At 37.6% G+C, this 14813-nt stretch overlaps 1 protein-coding gene across 13 annotated transcripts in view; it reads right to left on the bottom strand.

The window, feature by feature from the left end:
• Positions 1-14813, bottom strand: part of tns1b (tensin 1b) — a 233015-nt gene that overhangs the window by 44474 nt on the left and 173728 nt on the right. For all 13 annotated transcript variants that reach the window (XM_058391898.1, XM_058391893.1, XM_058391897.1 and 10 more), the window contains 8 exons: positions 14038-14087; positions 9041-9215; positions 8224-8274; positions 8010-8132; positions 6239-6303; positions 5738-5821; positions 1977-2089; positions 1601-1661 (listed from right to left, as the gene is read on the bottom strand). In XM_058391898.1, coding sequence (XP_058247881.1) covers positions 1601-1661; positions 1977-2089; positions 5738-5821; positions 6239-6303; positions 8010-8132; positions 8224-8274; positions 9041-9215; positions 14038-14087 — 722 coding nt within the window. The remainder of the gene's footprint in view (positions 1-1600; positions 1662-1976; positions 2090-5737; positions 5822-6238; positions 6304-8009; positions 8133-8223; positions 8275-9040; positions 9216-14037; positions 14088-14813) is intronic.

The raw sequence follows: 14813 nt of genomic DNA, 5'->3' as shown, positions 1-14813 counted from the left end.
GATATAATCAGTGAGATCCAAGGTATGTTTGTAATATTTCCAGAGACTGGTATGACATGATAGCAGAGGATTCTGGGAAACTAGAGGCTGTGTGAGTGTGTGTTGGTATTGCTGTCAACACTGTATAAATTGGAGATGACGCTGCGAAGATGCAAATGAGACGTGTGTGTGATTGCTGACTGGAATACAGTAATCCTAGCCTCTTGTATATCTGGGTTTATCACCGACAAGTATCCAGATAATAGACACTATTCATAGTTGTTAGGCATTTATGTTTGAAAAAAAGATTTCTATATTTGGGTCTGGTATTGAAATTGCCTCTGTGGTTCATGCCTTTCTGTTTGCCAGGATTTTTTCAGCCCCTTAAAAGCAAGCACTGCCTTTAAGCTGAAAAAAAATAAAGCTAGAAAAATGTGGTATAATAATTTCCTAAAGTCTGAGCTCCACTCCACTAATGAAACACATTAAATATGTTTATACTGAAATATTTGTGATTCTGGAGCTAAGTGATGCAGTTACTATAAACAAGGGTTTAGTATGGGGAAAAATCAATAAACTCAAAATGGATATTAATCAGGTTCTAAGTTATATTAATGAGACAAAGAGCAAAAGTTCAACGCCAAGTGTTCAGACACGACAGATACTTATCTATAAGGTAACAGACATGATGGTGATATTAGCATTAAGGATGAGGCTGACCTATTTAAGCAGAGAGTACTATAGGGGAAGTGAGAGACCTGGACAGATTAAAGGGCTAAAACATTGCTGTATCATTCTCTGTAAGCAAATACTAACATCCACTGGTGCCTTTATCAGCACTTAGGTGTTATGGGTAACACAGGAAACTGGATCAAACACGTCAGTGAAGTTTAAGTTTTACAAAAGTCACCTCGGAATTTCAGTACCAAACAAATCTTGGACACCATGGGAGATCAAGTACTTCTGGGTGGATTTTTACTTTAAGTTTCCTAAATAATTGTGAGGTCTGAATGCAGATGTGCAATTATCCAACTCTAAATATGGTTGTCAGTGAGAGATTAGCATGGTAACAGACAAAACACCTCAATGTCCATATACACATGGGATGTTCACGTGATTTACGCAGGGCTCTTGAATTTTGCAAGTGAAATGCCACTTCAAAAACCTGCTCTTGAAACCAAGCAACTCTCAGGACACTAAATCACAGGATTTTGTTATTTCCATTTAATCCCATAAGGCTGTAATGAGTCTTGTGGCTGCAAAAATCTCACATGCCCTACAGGCAAAATGCCACTCTCTCATCTGATTCCAAACTGGAGCATAATCCCTCTGATCCAGTCCTCCTCTTTTTGGTTGACTCTAGGGGCTTATGCACAGATCTGTGTAATTTACAGAAAAGTGCATCTTCTATCTGCATAGACATACTACGGCACTCCCAAGGCACTAGGAAGTAGATGTATTATCTGTACATGTGTGTAAAATTTACTATCTTTCTAAAAAAAAAACGGGAGGATCCTGGAAGCACAGAATATCTTGTGACTAGTGTGTGTGTGTGTGTGTGTGTGTGTGTGTTTGTGTGTGTCTGTGTGTGAAGGTATTAAAAACAAAAGCCGGTTCTTACTAGATCCCTGATGTGTAGACTGGCTGCATGGCCTGGTAGATCTTGAGGAAAGGCCGGCAGCCTAAATGTCACAAGACACAGAAAGAAAGAAAAAAGAAAAAAATGAGGAGGAGGAAAGGAGAGAGAGAGAGAGAGAGAGAGAACAAGGCCTTAGTGTAAATAGTGAAAGAGTAAATAGCATCAAGAAGGGGTGGTCTATCCACATGGCTACTACCTACTACCCATTACTTTAAAGTAAAATCAGGCTTCTTATGCTTGGCAAAGGCAGGGCATTATAAAAGAAGATGGCTAACTCAGTCCTGTGTGGTCTTTTCAGTTCTCAGCCCATGTTCTCAGTTCTCAGCTCAGATCATGCATTAACACAGACAAGACTCACCTCCTTTAGACTCAAAGTTGGGGATGCCATGCATAATGACGTGATGCAGGAACAGAGGCTTGTTGTTGATCTTAATATGGCCGGAGAGCAGTCCACTGAAATACTGCACATATCTGAAATACACACAGCAACACGTACAACACAGGTATTAAACTTATGGAATAAAGTAGTAAATTCTTGAGATCATGGAAGTCTTAAGGCAGTGGAACAAGAGCTACTGGATTACAATAGCTGTGTTTTTACATATTAGCAGGATGACTCAGATGAAAAGATATTTTATACCAAGCACAGTACATTTAATAATTTTTTTTCCATTTTTTAAAATTGTGCAAAGAAGTTCATCCCAGATTTCTCTCTACTTGATAAATTCTATATCCTCCTGGAAAATCCCCAGACATTCCCAAGACTCTGAGAAAGTATCTCTCCAGAGGGTCTTGGGTCTTCCCCAGAGTCTCCCTCCTGCATGATAAAGCTCTAAACAGCTGACAAATATGCATCCTTGTGAGGTGCCCAAGCCACCTGAACTGGCTGCTGATTTGATACTGCAAGGCTCTGCCAAACTGTCAATCTTTCAGATACTAAACCCAACAACCCTACAGGAGAGCCTGTTTTCCAGCATCTGTACTTGCAACAGATAATTCACTGGCAAACTGAGAACTCTAAAGGAAAACTGAGCTTCTGCTTCACCACTACAGACCTGTACAGCTACTGTAATCCTTTCTAACAAATTTGATTTGAATTTCAATCCGAGAACAGTACATGAATAAGGAAATATTTAAGAGACATTTTAAAAATGTAGAATTTCTAGAACGGGCAACTAGTTAGCAGTAGATTGAGCGCCTGATTTTGGTGGGAACCAAGAGGAATAAGCTCAATTAAAGGAGAAAGGGTGAAATTTGTTTGGGTTCTAAGTTTCAATTCAACTAGCCGAAGCTGACAATACCTTTACCAAGAATAACAGCTCAATGTCAGTTCATTTCAGTGTACCATGCAGTGTGTAGAGAGTGTGGCAGAAAGTAGTGTTTAATGTCATTTCAGGAAAAACAAGAATCATAACAGAATAATAGTCCATAGAAAAGGTCAGAATGCGGGCTGGAGGCTTAATACAAGACAATCTAATAAACAGGATTGAGGAACTGGAGTCAAAAGCTGTGAAACTGAGAGCAAAAGAACTAAGGAAACAAGCGTTTGGACTTAAAGTAACCAATTGCGACCAATAAGACTTGGCAATAAGTCGACGAATTGACAAGAGAGTATACATTAATAAACAAATTAATCAGTATAAAACACAGAACAGGTGAACACATTCTGGGAACAAACCAATGACAGGACAGTGGTGGAGTGAGAATTACAACAAAACCCCAAAACAAACTGGAGCAAATGGCATTGAAATCCAAAAGAATATAATACGAAAGTGGAAACTGTGACATCAAGATAATCAGGAACAATCAAACAAAACAAAAAACCCTTTCAGTTAGCACTGACTTTATCTCGATCAGCTATGTGGTCACCTGTAATATAATGTAATAATGCATATATTTAGTGGCTAACAAATGGATTTCAGGTCAGGGTACTAGAGGTCCACTGTGATAGTTTCAGATAAGTGGAGTTCAGGAACGCCCTGCTTTAAAAAAAAAAAAAAAAAAAACTCCTAGAAGAGGCTCTGGGCACTTCAGTTATTCATAAACAGGAAGAAGATTTTTTCCCCTACTTTAGCACCGAGGCCTCTTCCTCAGGGAAAAACAGTGACCGCATTGCGAGGAACTCTGTTTTCCCACGCAAAGCAGCGACATCAGCAGATCTCCTACTACTCATGGAGCTGCTTTTCCATCAACGTGAATCCATTACTGCTCTTTCAAAAAAAGCAGATTTAATGGAGTCTGGAGTGTGAATAACTGAAAGATCTGATCTGCTAATGGCAATGCCAGGTTCATTGCCAAATATTCACTTATCTCAATTAATGTTTAAATCTTTTTTTTTTATCCTCAAGGATAAAATTGGCTTTTTCACATATCCCAAAGTTGGAGAATATATGAGTCAGGGTGTAGGATCAGCCGCTATAGAGTTTCATTGACCAGTTGCCATTTAAAGGCTTTTCTCAGGGGCACATCAAGGGTAGAATATTAATTCTGGGACTCATGAGCTCATGATCTTTTAGGCCGTAGAACCACCGTGTGGGGATGTGCATATGTGTGTGGCTATATTTGCTGTAAAACACATGACATCCTGAGTAACAGTGCCTCATGCAGGGAAGTGTGTGTGTGTGTGCGTGTGTGTGTGTGTGTGTTTAAGACACTGGTGCTTGGCACATCACGCATTACACATGCCTCCCATAATAACTGCAGACTGGTGGACAACCACTTGTGGCTAATTACAGGCCCTGTCGGGAAATAACAGCACAGAGATCCCAGATCTCAAATGTGCCTGCATTAAAAACCCTTTAAGATATTACTTCACCTCTGGAAGAACGTTTCATTTCAGTATGGTATGGGCTATATCCAGGGAATTGTATCAAATAAATGTAAAAAATGCGTGAAAAGCAAAAGCCATGTGTGCTTCTGTGCTTCATTGGCATTTAGTTATGAGAATTTTAGTGTGCTGATCTGTGCTTTTTGTGGACAATGTCCAGCTTCACCAACAGGGTGCCTTACTAAACTATAACTAATTTGTGACATTTTCTACCAGATTAATTTGGAGAATCGGAGAGATGAAAGCCTGAAAGAACAGAATCAGCTGATAGGCTGAAATCCACCCTGAATAACTTGCGTACTAATTTTTATTTGATGTTCAGTGAATTTTTGAGGTTTTTGTTGGTGCTTATGCTTCTTTTCTCATCATGTTGGATGGTAATTCAGTTTCCAAAAATGTCATGAATTAAATAAATAAACTCTATAAATTGGGGACTTTCAAAGTGATTGACTGAAAGATAATGGGCTCTGTGGCAGAAATACAGCTCCAATGTCGGCTAAAATGCTTCTGTGGCCTCTTTTTATAGATTAGAAAGGCATCTATGTAAGCTACTGAAGAGCTCTTTTTAAAAGTTGTAATGCTGCTTGTATTGGTTTTTACAGTCCAGAGCTACTGGTCACTACCAAATGCAGGAAATTCCTGTTATGGTAATGGCTGTCCATGAAAGAACATGATCATGTGACCAGTGTGCTCTCACTGTCTTTAAACTTTTAAATCTTTTACTATCTTTACGGGCATATTGATAATTAAATACAAAGAAAATCACTGGAAAACAATGGACAAGAAAATAATCTCTCTTTTTTTTATTTGTTTATTTGTTTTAAGGAGCCAAAAGTGAATTTGGTGAGATGGTGAAACTGCTAATGTCTCATGGGAATCATCAACCAACAAATTAGGACCAGAATTGTTAAGGACATCATAAATTCCTTCACGTCTGGACAGACATTGTTGATGATCATCTTACATCCCATATTCTTACTATAAAAGTCTAGAATTGTGATTATACTCCTGTAGTAAAACTTTATTGATTATAATTATTGTTGTTCATAGGCGCTTAGTTTCAGGAACATGAAGCAAAGCCATACATGTAGTAATTAGTATACGTTAGATGTACATAAAAAGTCAGTGTGAAAAAAGAAGCCCTTTAAGGTTTCATTTAAATATTGTCTCGGAACCAAAAACCATGATGCAAACAATAGTGTCCATCAAATGGACACAGCTGACACATTCTATATGAGTATAAGGGGAGTATTGGTATGTAGACAGCATGCAGGAAAAGGGGTGAAACTGACCTTTTCTGGGAAGGTTGGCCCACAGGAAGTACTTTATCTTCATAAAACCTCTTCATGGCAAACCTGTCCAGAGCCTGGTCCGCACTGCAGGCCAAAATAAACACATGTTCAGTCTCTATTACATCAAATGCACAAGAATTTTAGTCTCCATAAGAATTTACATTTCTTAATTAAATGAATGTCTGCTGAACACTTGCGAGGTCTATGAGTAATTTAACATTACTATACCTGCTGAATAATGACTAGAAAAACTGTGAGGTTCTTCTGTGGTTGCAAGCACAGCCAACTCAAGCATTGTGCCAGTGTTTTTTTTTTTTTTAAAAAGAGTAAAATGTATCCTGGAGGAATTTAAACCTTATATCAACTCAAATTAATGTTAGCAGCCTCCGATCATCTGATCTGTCTGGATGATGTTCTGTGATTCAAGATTATGATGTTTCATCAATCAGGACTCAAATGCACATTTAATTTAATAAGAATCTCACAGTGTGGTGGTTTTACCTTGCTGAAATGTTGCTGTAATGCATATATGCAGCCACAACTACCCCAGTTCTCCCACGGTTCCCCTGCAGACATCAAGAGAAAGAAGCACAGATTAAGAGATAATACAAGCTAAACCATGGAATGTAATTATTACCTATGATTGCATCACATTAAAGTTCAGTGAACAGCTTGTAGGTGAATATGTTCTGGCTCACTCAACCAGGAAAGAAAAAAAAATGCTTATGATCTTGTGAGTTGAATTTGAGCATCTGTATTAGGGATTTATTTTGAAATTGTGTATGAACGTGTATCCGGGCAGCCTGTCGGCCGCAACAACTTTCTCAGTTACTGCATAGTTCCACCAGTTAGTCATCATCTGCTCGAGTTTCCACAGCCAGACAAAGCAACACAGGTTACCATAGCAACACTAACTTTATGTTTTCCTGTAAAAACTCTGGGTTGGTACCAATACCAAATCTCTGTTTCACTGATTCGGTCTGAAGCAAACCTGTAGAGAACCATTGCTGGTGTGGCTTTAGGTAGACTGAATCTCTGCTTTACTGCACTGGAAGTGAAGAGCATGCTGACATTTCTCACACTGGCAGGAAGGAGGCGGATCACTGGTTTTAGTAGATACGCTTGTTTTTTCTAGCACTCATCTCCCCATTGCTGCTGTTAGTGATGTCAGTGGACACTAGACCAGAGGCTGTCAATTGGAGGACCACCATCCAGATGCAGACCCAGAAAAGTATTTCAACAGATTAAACAGTACACTGGAAAAATACTGTAGCAGAAGCGATAATAATGTGGGGAAAAAACTGGTACTCTGGTTTTCTAAACACAGATTCTGGCTCCAGTGGAGGCAATCACATGTACTTGTGTTAATTATTCACCTGAAGCTAGCTATGAGTTTTGAGTTTTCACAGTCTAGCACAGATTTTTATGTCATTTACTTTCTTTGGTCTTATTAGTGAAGTGGAATGTTAAAGGCTTAAAATTAATGATGAACAGAAATATTAAAAAAAAATGACAGGACAGAGAAGTGCATATTTATTCTTTCACATCAAGCTCAAATCTAGGGTCCCATTTGTTCCATAGCATTGGTGTTAGTACAAAGTGGCACTATTCTACAAAACATAACCACTTCATATGTTCTTATTTATAGAGATAAACTAATTGTTAAACTAATAAACTAATTAACTGTTGTCACTATTCCACCAGGTTAGTCACTTATCCACTCATCCTTGTACACAAGTAAACAAGGAACACAAATTTTACTTCATTACCCTTTTACTACACTGTATCACAACCTCCCAAACAAGCATGTGAGATTTGCCCACCTCAGTTCACTGTTTCATCGTCTTCACATCATTTATCACTTGTGACGAACAGTGTAATAAAAGAATCTCTTTGGGAAAACAGTAAGAGAAATTTCATTCAGCCTGGAAGGTCAACCAAGGGTTTTTAAAACTTTAGGGAACACTAGGGATATTTCCTCTTTCATTACATCCCTTAGAAGACTTCTCAAATGCAGCACAAACAGTTTGGGGAATACAAAGCTACTGGATGGCTGCATCCAGTTAAAGTGTCTCTCTACTCCTGTTAGTGCAAATGTTCAGAAATGTGTGTGAAACAAGAGAGCAGCATGACAACGCCATCTGCTGACCACACTCTGCTTCCTACAAGCATAGATTTAGATACTTAGAAAAACTTAAAATATCTCCAAAACAGTTGCTATGAATGTTGTAACCATTTCATTTGAAGATATTTACATCAGAAGTGAGTTTACCTTGTTGTGCAGAACCACAACATTATGGCTGTCAGCACTCATCCACGTGTCCATGGCTTTACATATGCTGCAGATCTTATCCAAAGCTGGAGCATGATGATCAGGCCAGCCAAAATCCAGCACCTGAAACACACACAGGAGCATGAGCAAGTGTGCCAAAGAGAACACACACATAGAGGTTTCCAAATATATAGAAAACAGACTGAAAGTTTACTTTGGGGTGCAGTTTGGAGATATCATATCGTTTTTCACTCAGGTTGAAGAGCTGAAAGAAAGAAAATAAATACAATGATACATATTAAAGGAGCAGTCTGTAATTTTTTTTGTGGTGTATTGCAATGAAAACACTGAGAAGCTTTCACCTTCCCTCTAACTAACCCCATCGTTCCTGTTAAAGCTATGTATCTATGCTTAATGAGATCCCTTTTAGGGATCTTTAGATTAATTTATAGACTGGAAAAAATGTAAACTGACATCTATAATACAGGAAATAGGTAGATCTGTTGCATATCAGGATTGTGAGCCAATTTTATTTAGGTATCATTTTCTTTAGGTATTTTATTTACGTAAACAAACCTAAATAAAATACCAAGTGCATGCCGACATAATAAAAAACATCCAAGCATGGAGAAGAAAGAGCTCTAAATAAATTATTAGTACTAACTATAGAAATAAGTAGTTCAAAACATTTCATTTTATTTTATTTTCTCAGCACAAATGTCCAGAATACATAGAATTTTTTGGCTTTATAGTTCTGTATACTGTAAGCAGCTAACATGTACGAACAAATTCCATGTTGATTCAAGTCAGAATCGACTCACTTTCTTACTGCAATTTGTCCAGTTGTTTTAGTCCACACCCGAGTGTGATTACTGTGTTTTCACCCAAACTAACCTCACCAAGGAGGAAAACACACCAGGGTTCGATTCAAACCGAGTAAACACTGTATTTATGAAAGTGAAAAAACCCTCAAACTTAACAGTAATGTACACTGCTACGGTGCTATGTGTGTCTGAGAGAGCGTTCCTCACCAAGTAGTTGTCACCGTGTTTGGAGCGCAGCATGCTGGCCACTTCTTTGAGGTTGGCACTGTAGCTCTGTTCCTCAACACTGCTTGGAAAAGACACAGATATGATCCTCTCTGTGATGTACACCAGGTCCACCTCATAGTTCTCCTCCATCGCCTGGATCAGACTCACGCTCCGGCTGGACGGAGGACACAAGAGAGAAGGGGAGAAGGTCAAACACAGCATGGAGAGACAAACAGTGGATAAATTAGGGAAAAAGAGCAAACATGCTTTAAAACCTGAAATCCGATCACGACTGCATATTCACAGCAATGCCTTACATAACCCATGCTTACATAACCATATATGGAGAAGTTCGGGTTATTCAGTTATTCAGTTTGTGTGTCATGCTCCAAAACCTCAGAGCTTCTTTCTATGTTCTGAAGAGATGTTTCTCTTGCTGCAAATTTTTCACCAATACACCCATTAAAATCAAGTGGAGTCTCGTTAATCCCATCAGGCTGCATGGCATGACATCACCACATTATGCTTTTTATTTTTTTTATTTTAAAAAAGCAGCATGGCACAGAACAAAATCATATCTGCCTTTCAGTTTGGTTTGAAGCGAAGAAAAAAACCCACAGTGGCAAAAGACTGATGGTGGAGATAAACAAGCAAGATATGAAAATGTGCCGCATTCCATGTGTGCGGCTGAGCAGACCAAGCAAAACAATTTGGTCACTTGCAAGGAATGAGCTGGGTTTGAAGATATAACCACAATCTTGCCCCCAATCACTAACCACATTCTCTCTATGCAAACACACGGGAATATATTAGATGTGTGGTGCAAGTACGAACCCACAGCAGCTCTGATCTGTAGGAACAGAGGGATGTTTGATAATCCAACCCAATCTGTGGCACTGTAAAGCGCCCTACTGCCTCTACGCACAACATGCAGATCATACAGAGGTTTGGGTGTCCTCCCGGAGAAATGTCGTGCCCGGGAAAATCTGTTTCCCATCAGGAGCTTTCTCGATAGCTTTATTTTGCCTACCAGCACCAATTACCTGCGTATATCTCTCCAAGGCCAATTGCATTTCAACGCTGATTAAATTACGTGTGTTTAAAACAGACGCAAGCACAAAGCACGTGCTTTAACATTTCTACAACAAACAGTGTTGTAGAAGCTTCGGAACGGATCTGCAACAATTTTGTTAAGCATTTTTCAAAGAAATACTAAAAACAGCATCATTCAAGGCTGGCGGAGTTTGCTTTATATCAGATTGTGGAATTCATCCTTAAAATAAACACAGGTATTTTACTTGCAATTTTCAGACTTGGTGTGTAATATGTGATCACGTGTAAAATAGATGCTGTGCTTGTGAAAAACACACAACTAAATCAATTACTGTACATCGGAGAAACAAATCTGTTTGAAATCGTTTGTTTGATGTGAAGACTAGCAAACAAATATTTTAATCTAGCCTTGCTCTTCAAACTACGCTGACATAACGTCTAATAAGGCTATAACAAGGCGGTCTATAAAGCTAAAATAGTGAATAATAGTGAAATAATAGGTGCACTTCCAAAATAAGTGAAAACTACTTAAACTTACTTATAAATACACTGGCTTTGTAGCATATATATATATATATATATATATATATATATATATATATATATATATATATATATATATATATTTAAAAGTTTACAGTAAATAGTTTTTGCGTATATTGTAGAATTATGCTACAATATACGCAAAAACTATTTACTGTAAACTTTTAAATTACATTTTTTCAAGCTTCTTGTTTCATGCTACTCAAGAGTCATATCATGATAGCAACAGGTCCCATCATGTCATTCTTCATGTTACATCTGTAAACTGTTTATGAAGAATAGCTAGGCTGATAATGATTCAGAAATGAAACACATCCTGACCTCATATTCATCTACAATTTCTGTTCAGATTACAATAAACATTGTGCATGTGAAACGTATGAAACCATGTCCTTTTGACTATGGGGATAATATTTTCTGATTTCACACAGAAATGATAGATAGATAGATAGATAGATAGATAGATAGATAGATAGATAGATAGATAGATAGATAGATAGATAGATAGATAGATAGATAGATAGATACTTTTTTAATCATGTAAGGCAAAATGTTAAAGAAGGACTCTAAAAATAAAAAAAATTAATTAATACAGATCTACAAAGAAACCACTGACTATTAAAGATACTTACAATAATAATAATAATAATAATAATAATAATAATAATAATAATAATAATAATAATAATTAACAAACAAACAAACAAACAAACAAATAAATAAATAAATAAATAAATAAATAAATAAAAGAAAAAAAAGGAAAAATAAAACAGGTGAATTACAGTGAATAAGACCTAAATGAGCCTGTTAAAAAATTAGCTCTGCTGTCTTTGTAGTCTGTCATGAAGAAGTGATGTATTGTCCATGATGGAGAGTAGTTTGTTCAGTGACCTCCTACTCCCCACTGACTCAAACATTTATTAATCCTATTGACATCACTGACACTGATGCTGCGACTCCAGCAAACCACAACAAAATAGATGGTGCCCAAGATTACACACTACAGTACTTTACAGTTTTTATGAAACAGAACAAGCTAATGATATTTTGTACAACATCATGAAACATCATGCTATAATCCTAAAGACTTAAAGCCTGAATTCCTGGACTCTTTATCTACTTCTTGTGTTGAACATCAGCTCAACACACTCAATACTGTTCGCCTGTTCTTGTCTGCACCTGCATACTGTAATGATTTATAATCCCATTATCCTGTCTCCAAGAAGAGGATGACCCTTGTAAGTCTGCTTCCTCTCAGGGTTTCTTCCTCATGTCGTATCAGGGAGAGCTTCCTTGCCACTGTCTCATTTCTCATGAAATCCAGACTTCTGTAAAGCTGCTTTGTGTTAACCTCTATTGTTAAATGCTATACAAGTAAAATTCAGTTGAAGTAAATCAGTGGAAAGATTCAGAGCACGTGGACAAAGTGAACTGCACATGAGTAGGGGTGGGTCTCTACTGGCCAACAGCTGTTATTCAGTTAATGATAACAAGATATAACCATCATCTCCAAAGCGGACATGCTGATGTGCCTGAATACAGAAAGATTAAAAAAGCACCTTTGTTCTGTTTCTTTTTGTGCATCATGAGGTTTTGCTGCCAGTGTAGATTCAAATGGGCTGCAATATGCTTTTCTCATTGAGGCTAAGTGGCCGAAAAAAGGGCTTTGCCATACCGCACTGAGAACTAACGAAGAATGATGATCCTCAGAGGAGGAAAATAAAGATCACAGTATCTCTTTTCATCCTTCACAAAGAAAGAACGAAAGTTGCAAAGCAGCCAAATGCATAGATCAAAGTGTTTCATATTTTAGGGACTTGGCAGCAATGTTAAATTTGAGTTGTTTACATATAACATACGTAAATTCAGGGACAGGAACAGGGCCAGGTCGCTTCAATGTCTAAAGGTTTTTTGTACATTTTTCCATATTATGTGTCCCAAAAATGTCATCCTCCTCAAGCAAGCTGAACCAAGCCAAAATACCTTGTATAGTCTAAAATGGTTATATCATGTTACAGGATTTTGGTCACAATTTTCTGAATGTAAGTTTGTTCGTAAGTTAGGGTAAAGAGTCGTTAGTTAGTTCAAAACAGAATAAGAGTAGAACACCACAGACAATTAAGGTAAATCGTGACTAGTAGTGCATAGAGTGATCGTAGACCAAAAACGGGGTGACATACCAATCAATTAGAAACACAAACAGGCTAAAATAAAATGAATTAAAGTACATGCACCACTGTCTACTGAATTAGGAACATGTCTACTACTGTGTTTATAAAGAATGATGTGAAGTATGTCCAGTGAGTGGCAGTTCTGTGGACAGAAATGCCTTGTTAAAGATAGAGGTCAAAGAGGAATGGCCTGGCCAGTTTGAGTTAACACAAAGACTAACTGGTAACTCATGGTACCTCAAATAACTTTTTACAACTGTGGTGAGCAGAAAAGCATCTCAGCATGCATAACATGATGAACCTTGAGGTGGATGTGCTAACATAGCAGAAAACCACACTGGAAACTGGAAAACAGAATCTGTGGCTTCAGCAGGCACAGGTTTACTTCAAACTAGGGAGCTGAAGATAATGATAAAAAGACAATGATTTGATGAAGAACGTTTTTGAGTTTGGGGATTTTTTCATGGTTAATGTCTGTCTTTTTCAGTGTAATATATTTACTTTAACTCAGTTTCTGTTAACTGTAGAAAAAATGAACAAAATCCAAAACAGAATTGTGTTTTACAATCAGTGAGTTGATTCATTTATCTATCTGTATTTATATTTTGCACTAATGTTAGCTTGCTCTGTTCTGCTACTTGGACTTGGCCTGCAAACTTAATCTGCATTGAAAGACTATGATATTATGTGGTATATATTTCAAAACACCATGTAAATATTTACATTTGACATTTTTTTGAAATTTGCTCCCTGTTAATGAAGAGTAATCACTCTTGTTTATATGCATTGTTAAACAATCTGCATTCCAGCATGCGAAGAAATCAACATGGCACAACGCGGAGTAGTTTTATTTATTTTCAATGTGCAATTAAGGCCCCGTCGAAATCGTTTCTTGCTGCCAATGTAAATTTTTTTTTTACTAGTGCATAAAATCAATAGCCATTTACGTTCCACAATTCTTACACTCAGCTGGTGCAAGGGAATGCAGTAACTGTATAATCCTGTGATACTGGGATGTAGACCAACAAGTCTGGCCTTCAGCTGTGACAGAATGTTTGAGGCATTGTTAACATAATCCTGAGTACGTCACCAACATGCAAAGCATGCACAATCAAATGATCAGCTTTCATTTAATTGGCACTATGAATAGCCAGAGGAGCCAACAAGAAGAGTGTTTCATACAGTCTTTAACAGAGTGATGACATGCATGGACAGCTGATCTGCTGTTACCTGGACGGTCTCCGGCGTGACTCCATGCTCTTGGAAGATTTAGTTGAGCCCTAAGACCACAAAAGAAACCAAATATTAAAAGTGAAATAGTTGACAGTTTAATGTATTATGAGGGACAAATTCAAGAGAACAAATTGTTGGCAGTCTACAAAAATTATTTACAAAGCTTGTTGTGGTAATTATTCAGCATAGTGTGAACAAAGAAGTCTGATGGACATTCAGACTCATCCTCTCTTTCATGCTCTTGCATAAAACATAAACTTGACCAGGAATATCTTGAAACATTTTTTTTTTTTTTAAAACCTTTCCATTAGAACATGTTTACCTCTAGGAATAACACTGTGACTGGGGTTAAACTAAGTCTACACATACAGTGCTTGTGCTGCTCAGATGTGACTTGAAGCACAAGCACATCTTGAGGTAGTGTTTGGGTCAGGTATAGTGCATGATTATTCTAAAATTCTTTCCTCCAGTACTAATGAAAAGTGGCAGCCGGACATTTCCCATACAGAAGGGGCCTAGCTTTCACACAGCCATATTTAGCCACGATCCATCATCTTTCCTTCATCCAAATCATAGCTACATTTCATTAGTGGCCACAAATGCCATTTGTTCAACGTTCCTTCTTCTACTTTGAAAGCTATTTACATGACATCCCACCATATATCTATACACTACAGTAGATTACAGAGAGCCAAACTTAGCAGCTCCGTTTGAGCAGTTACATATGTGCTTCGTTCTAAAGCCTACAAAATCTACTCATCCACTAAAAAGGG

Source organism: Hemibagrus wyckioides, linkage group LG06, assembly GCF_019097595.1.
Source record: "Hemibagrus wyckioides isolate EC202008001 linkage group LG06, SWU_Hwy_1.0, whole genome shotgun sequence".
Classification (NCBI taxonomy): Eukaryota; Metazoa; Chordata; class Actinopteri; order Siluriformes; family Bagridae; genus Hemibagrus; species Hemibagrus wyckioides.
Note: the sequence above shows the minus strand (reverse complement) of the source record. Positions and strands in the feature narration are given on the sequence as shown.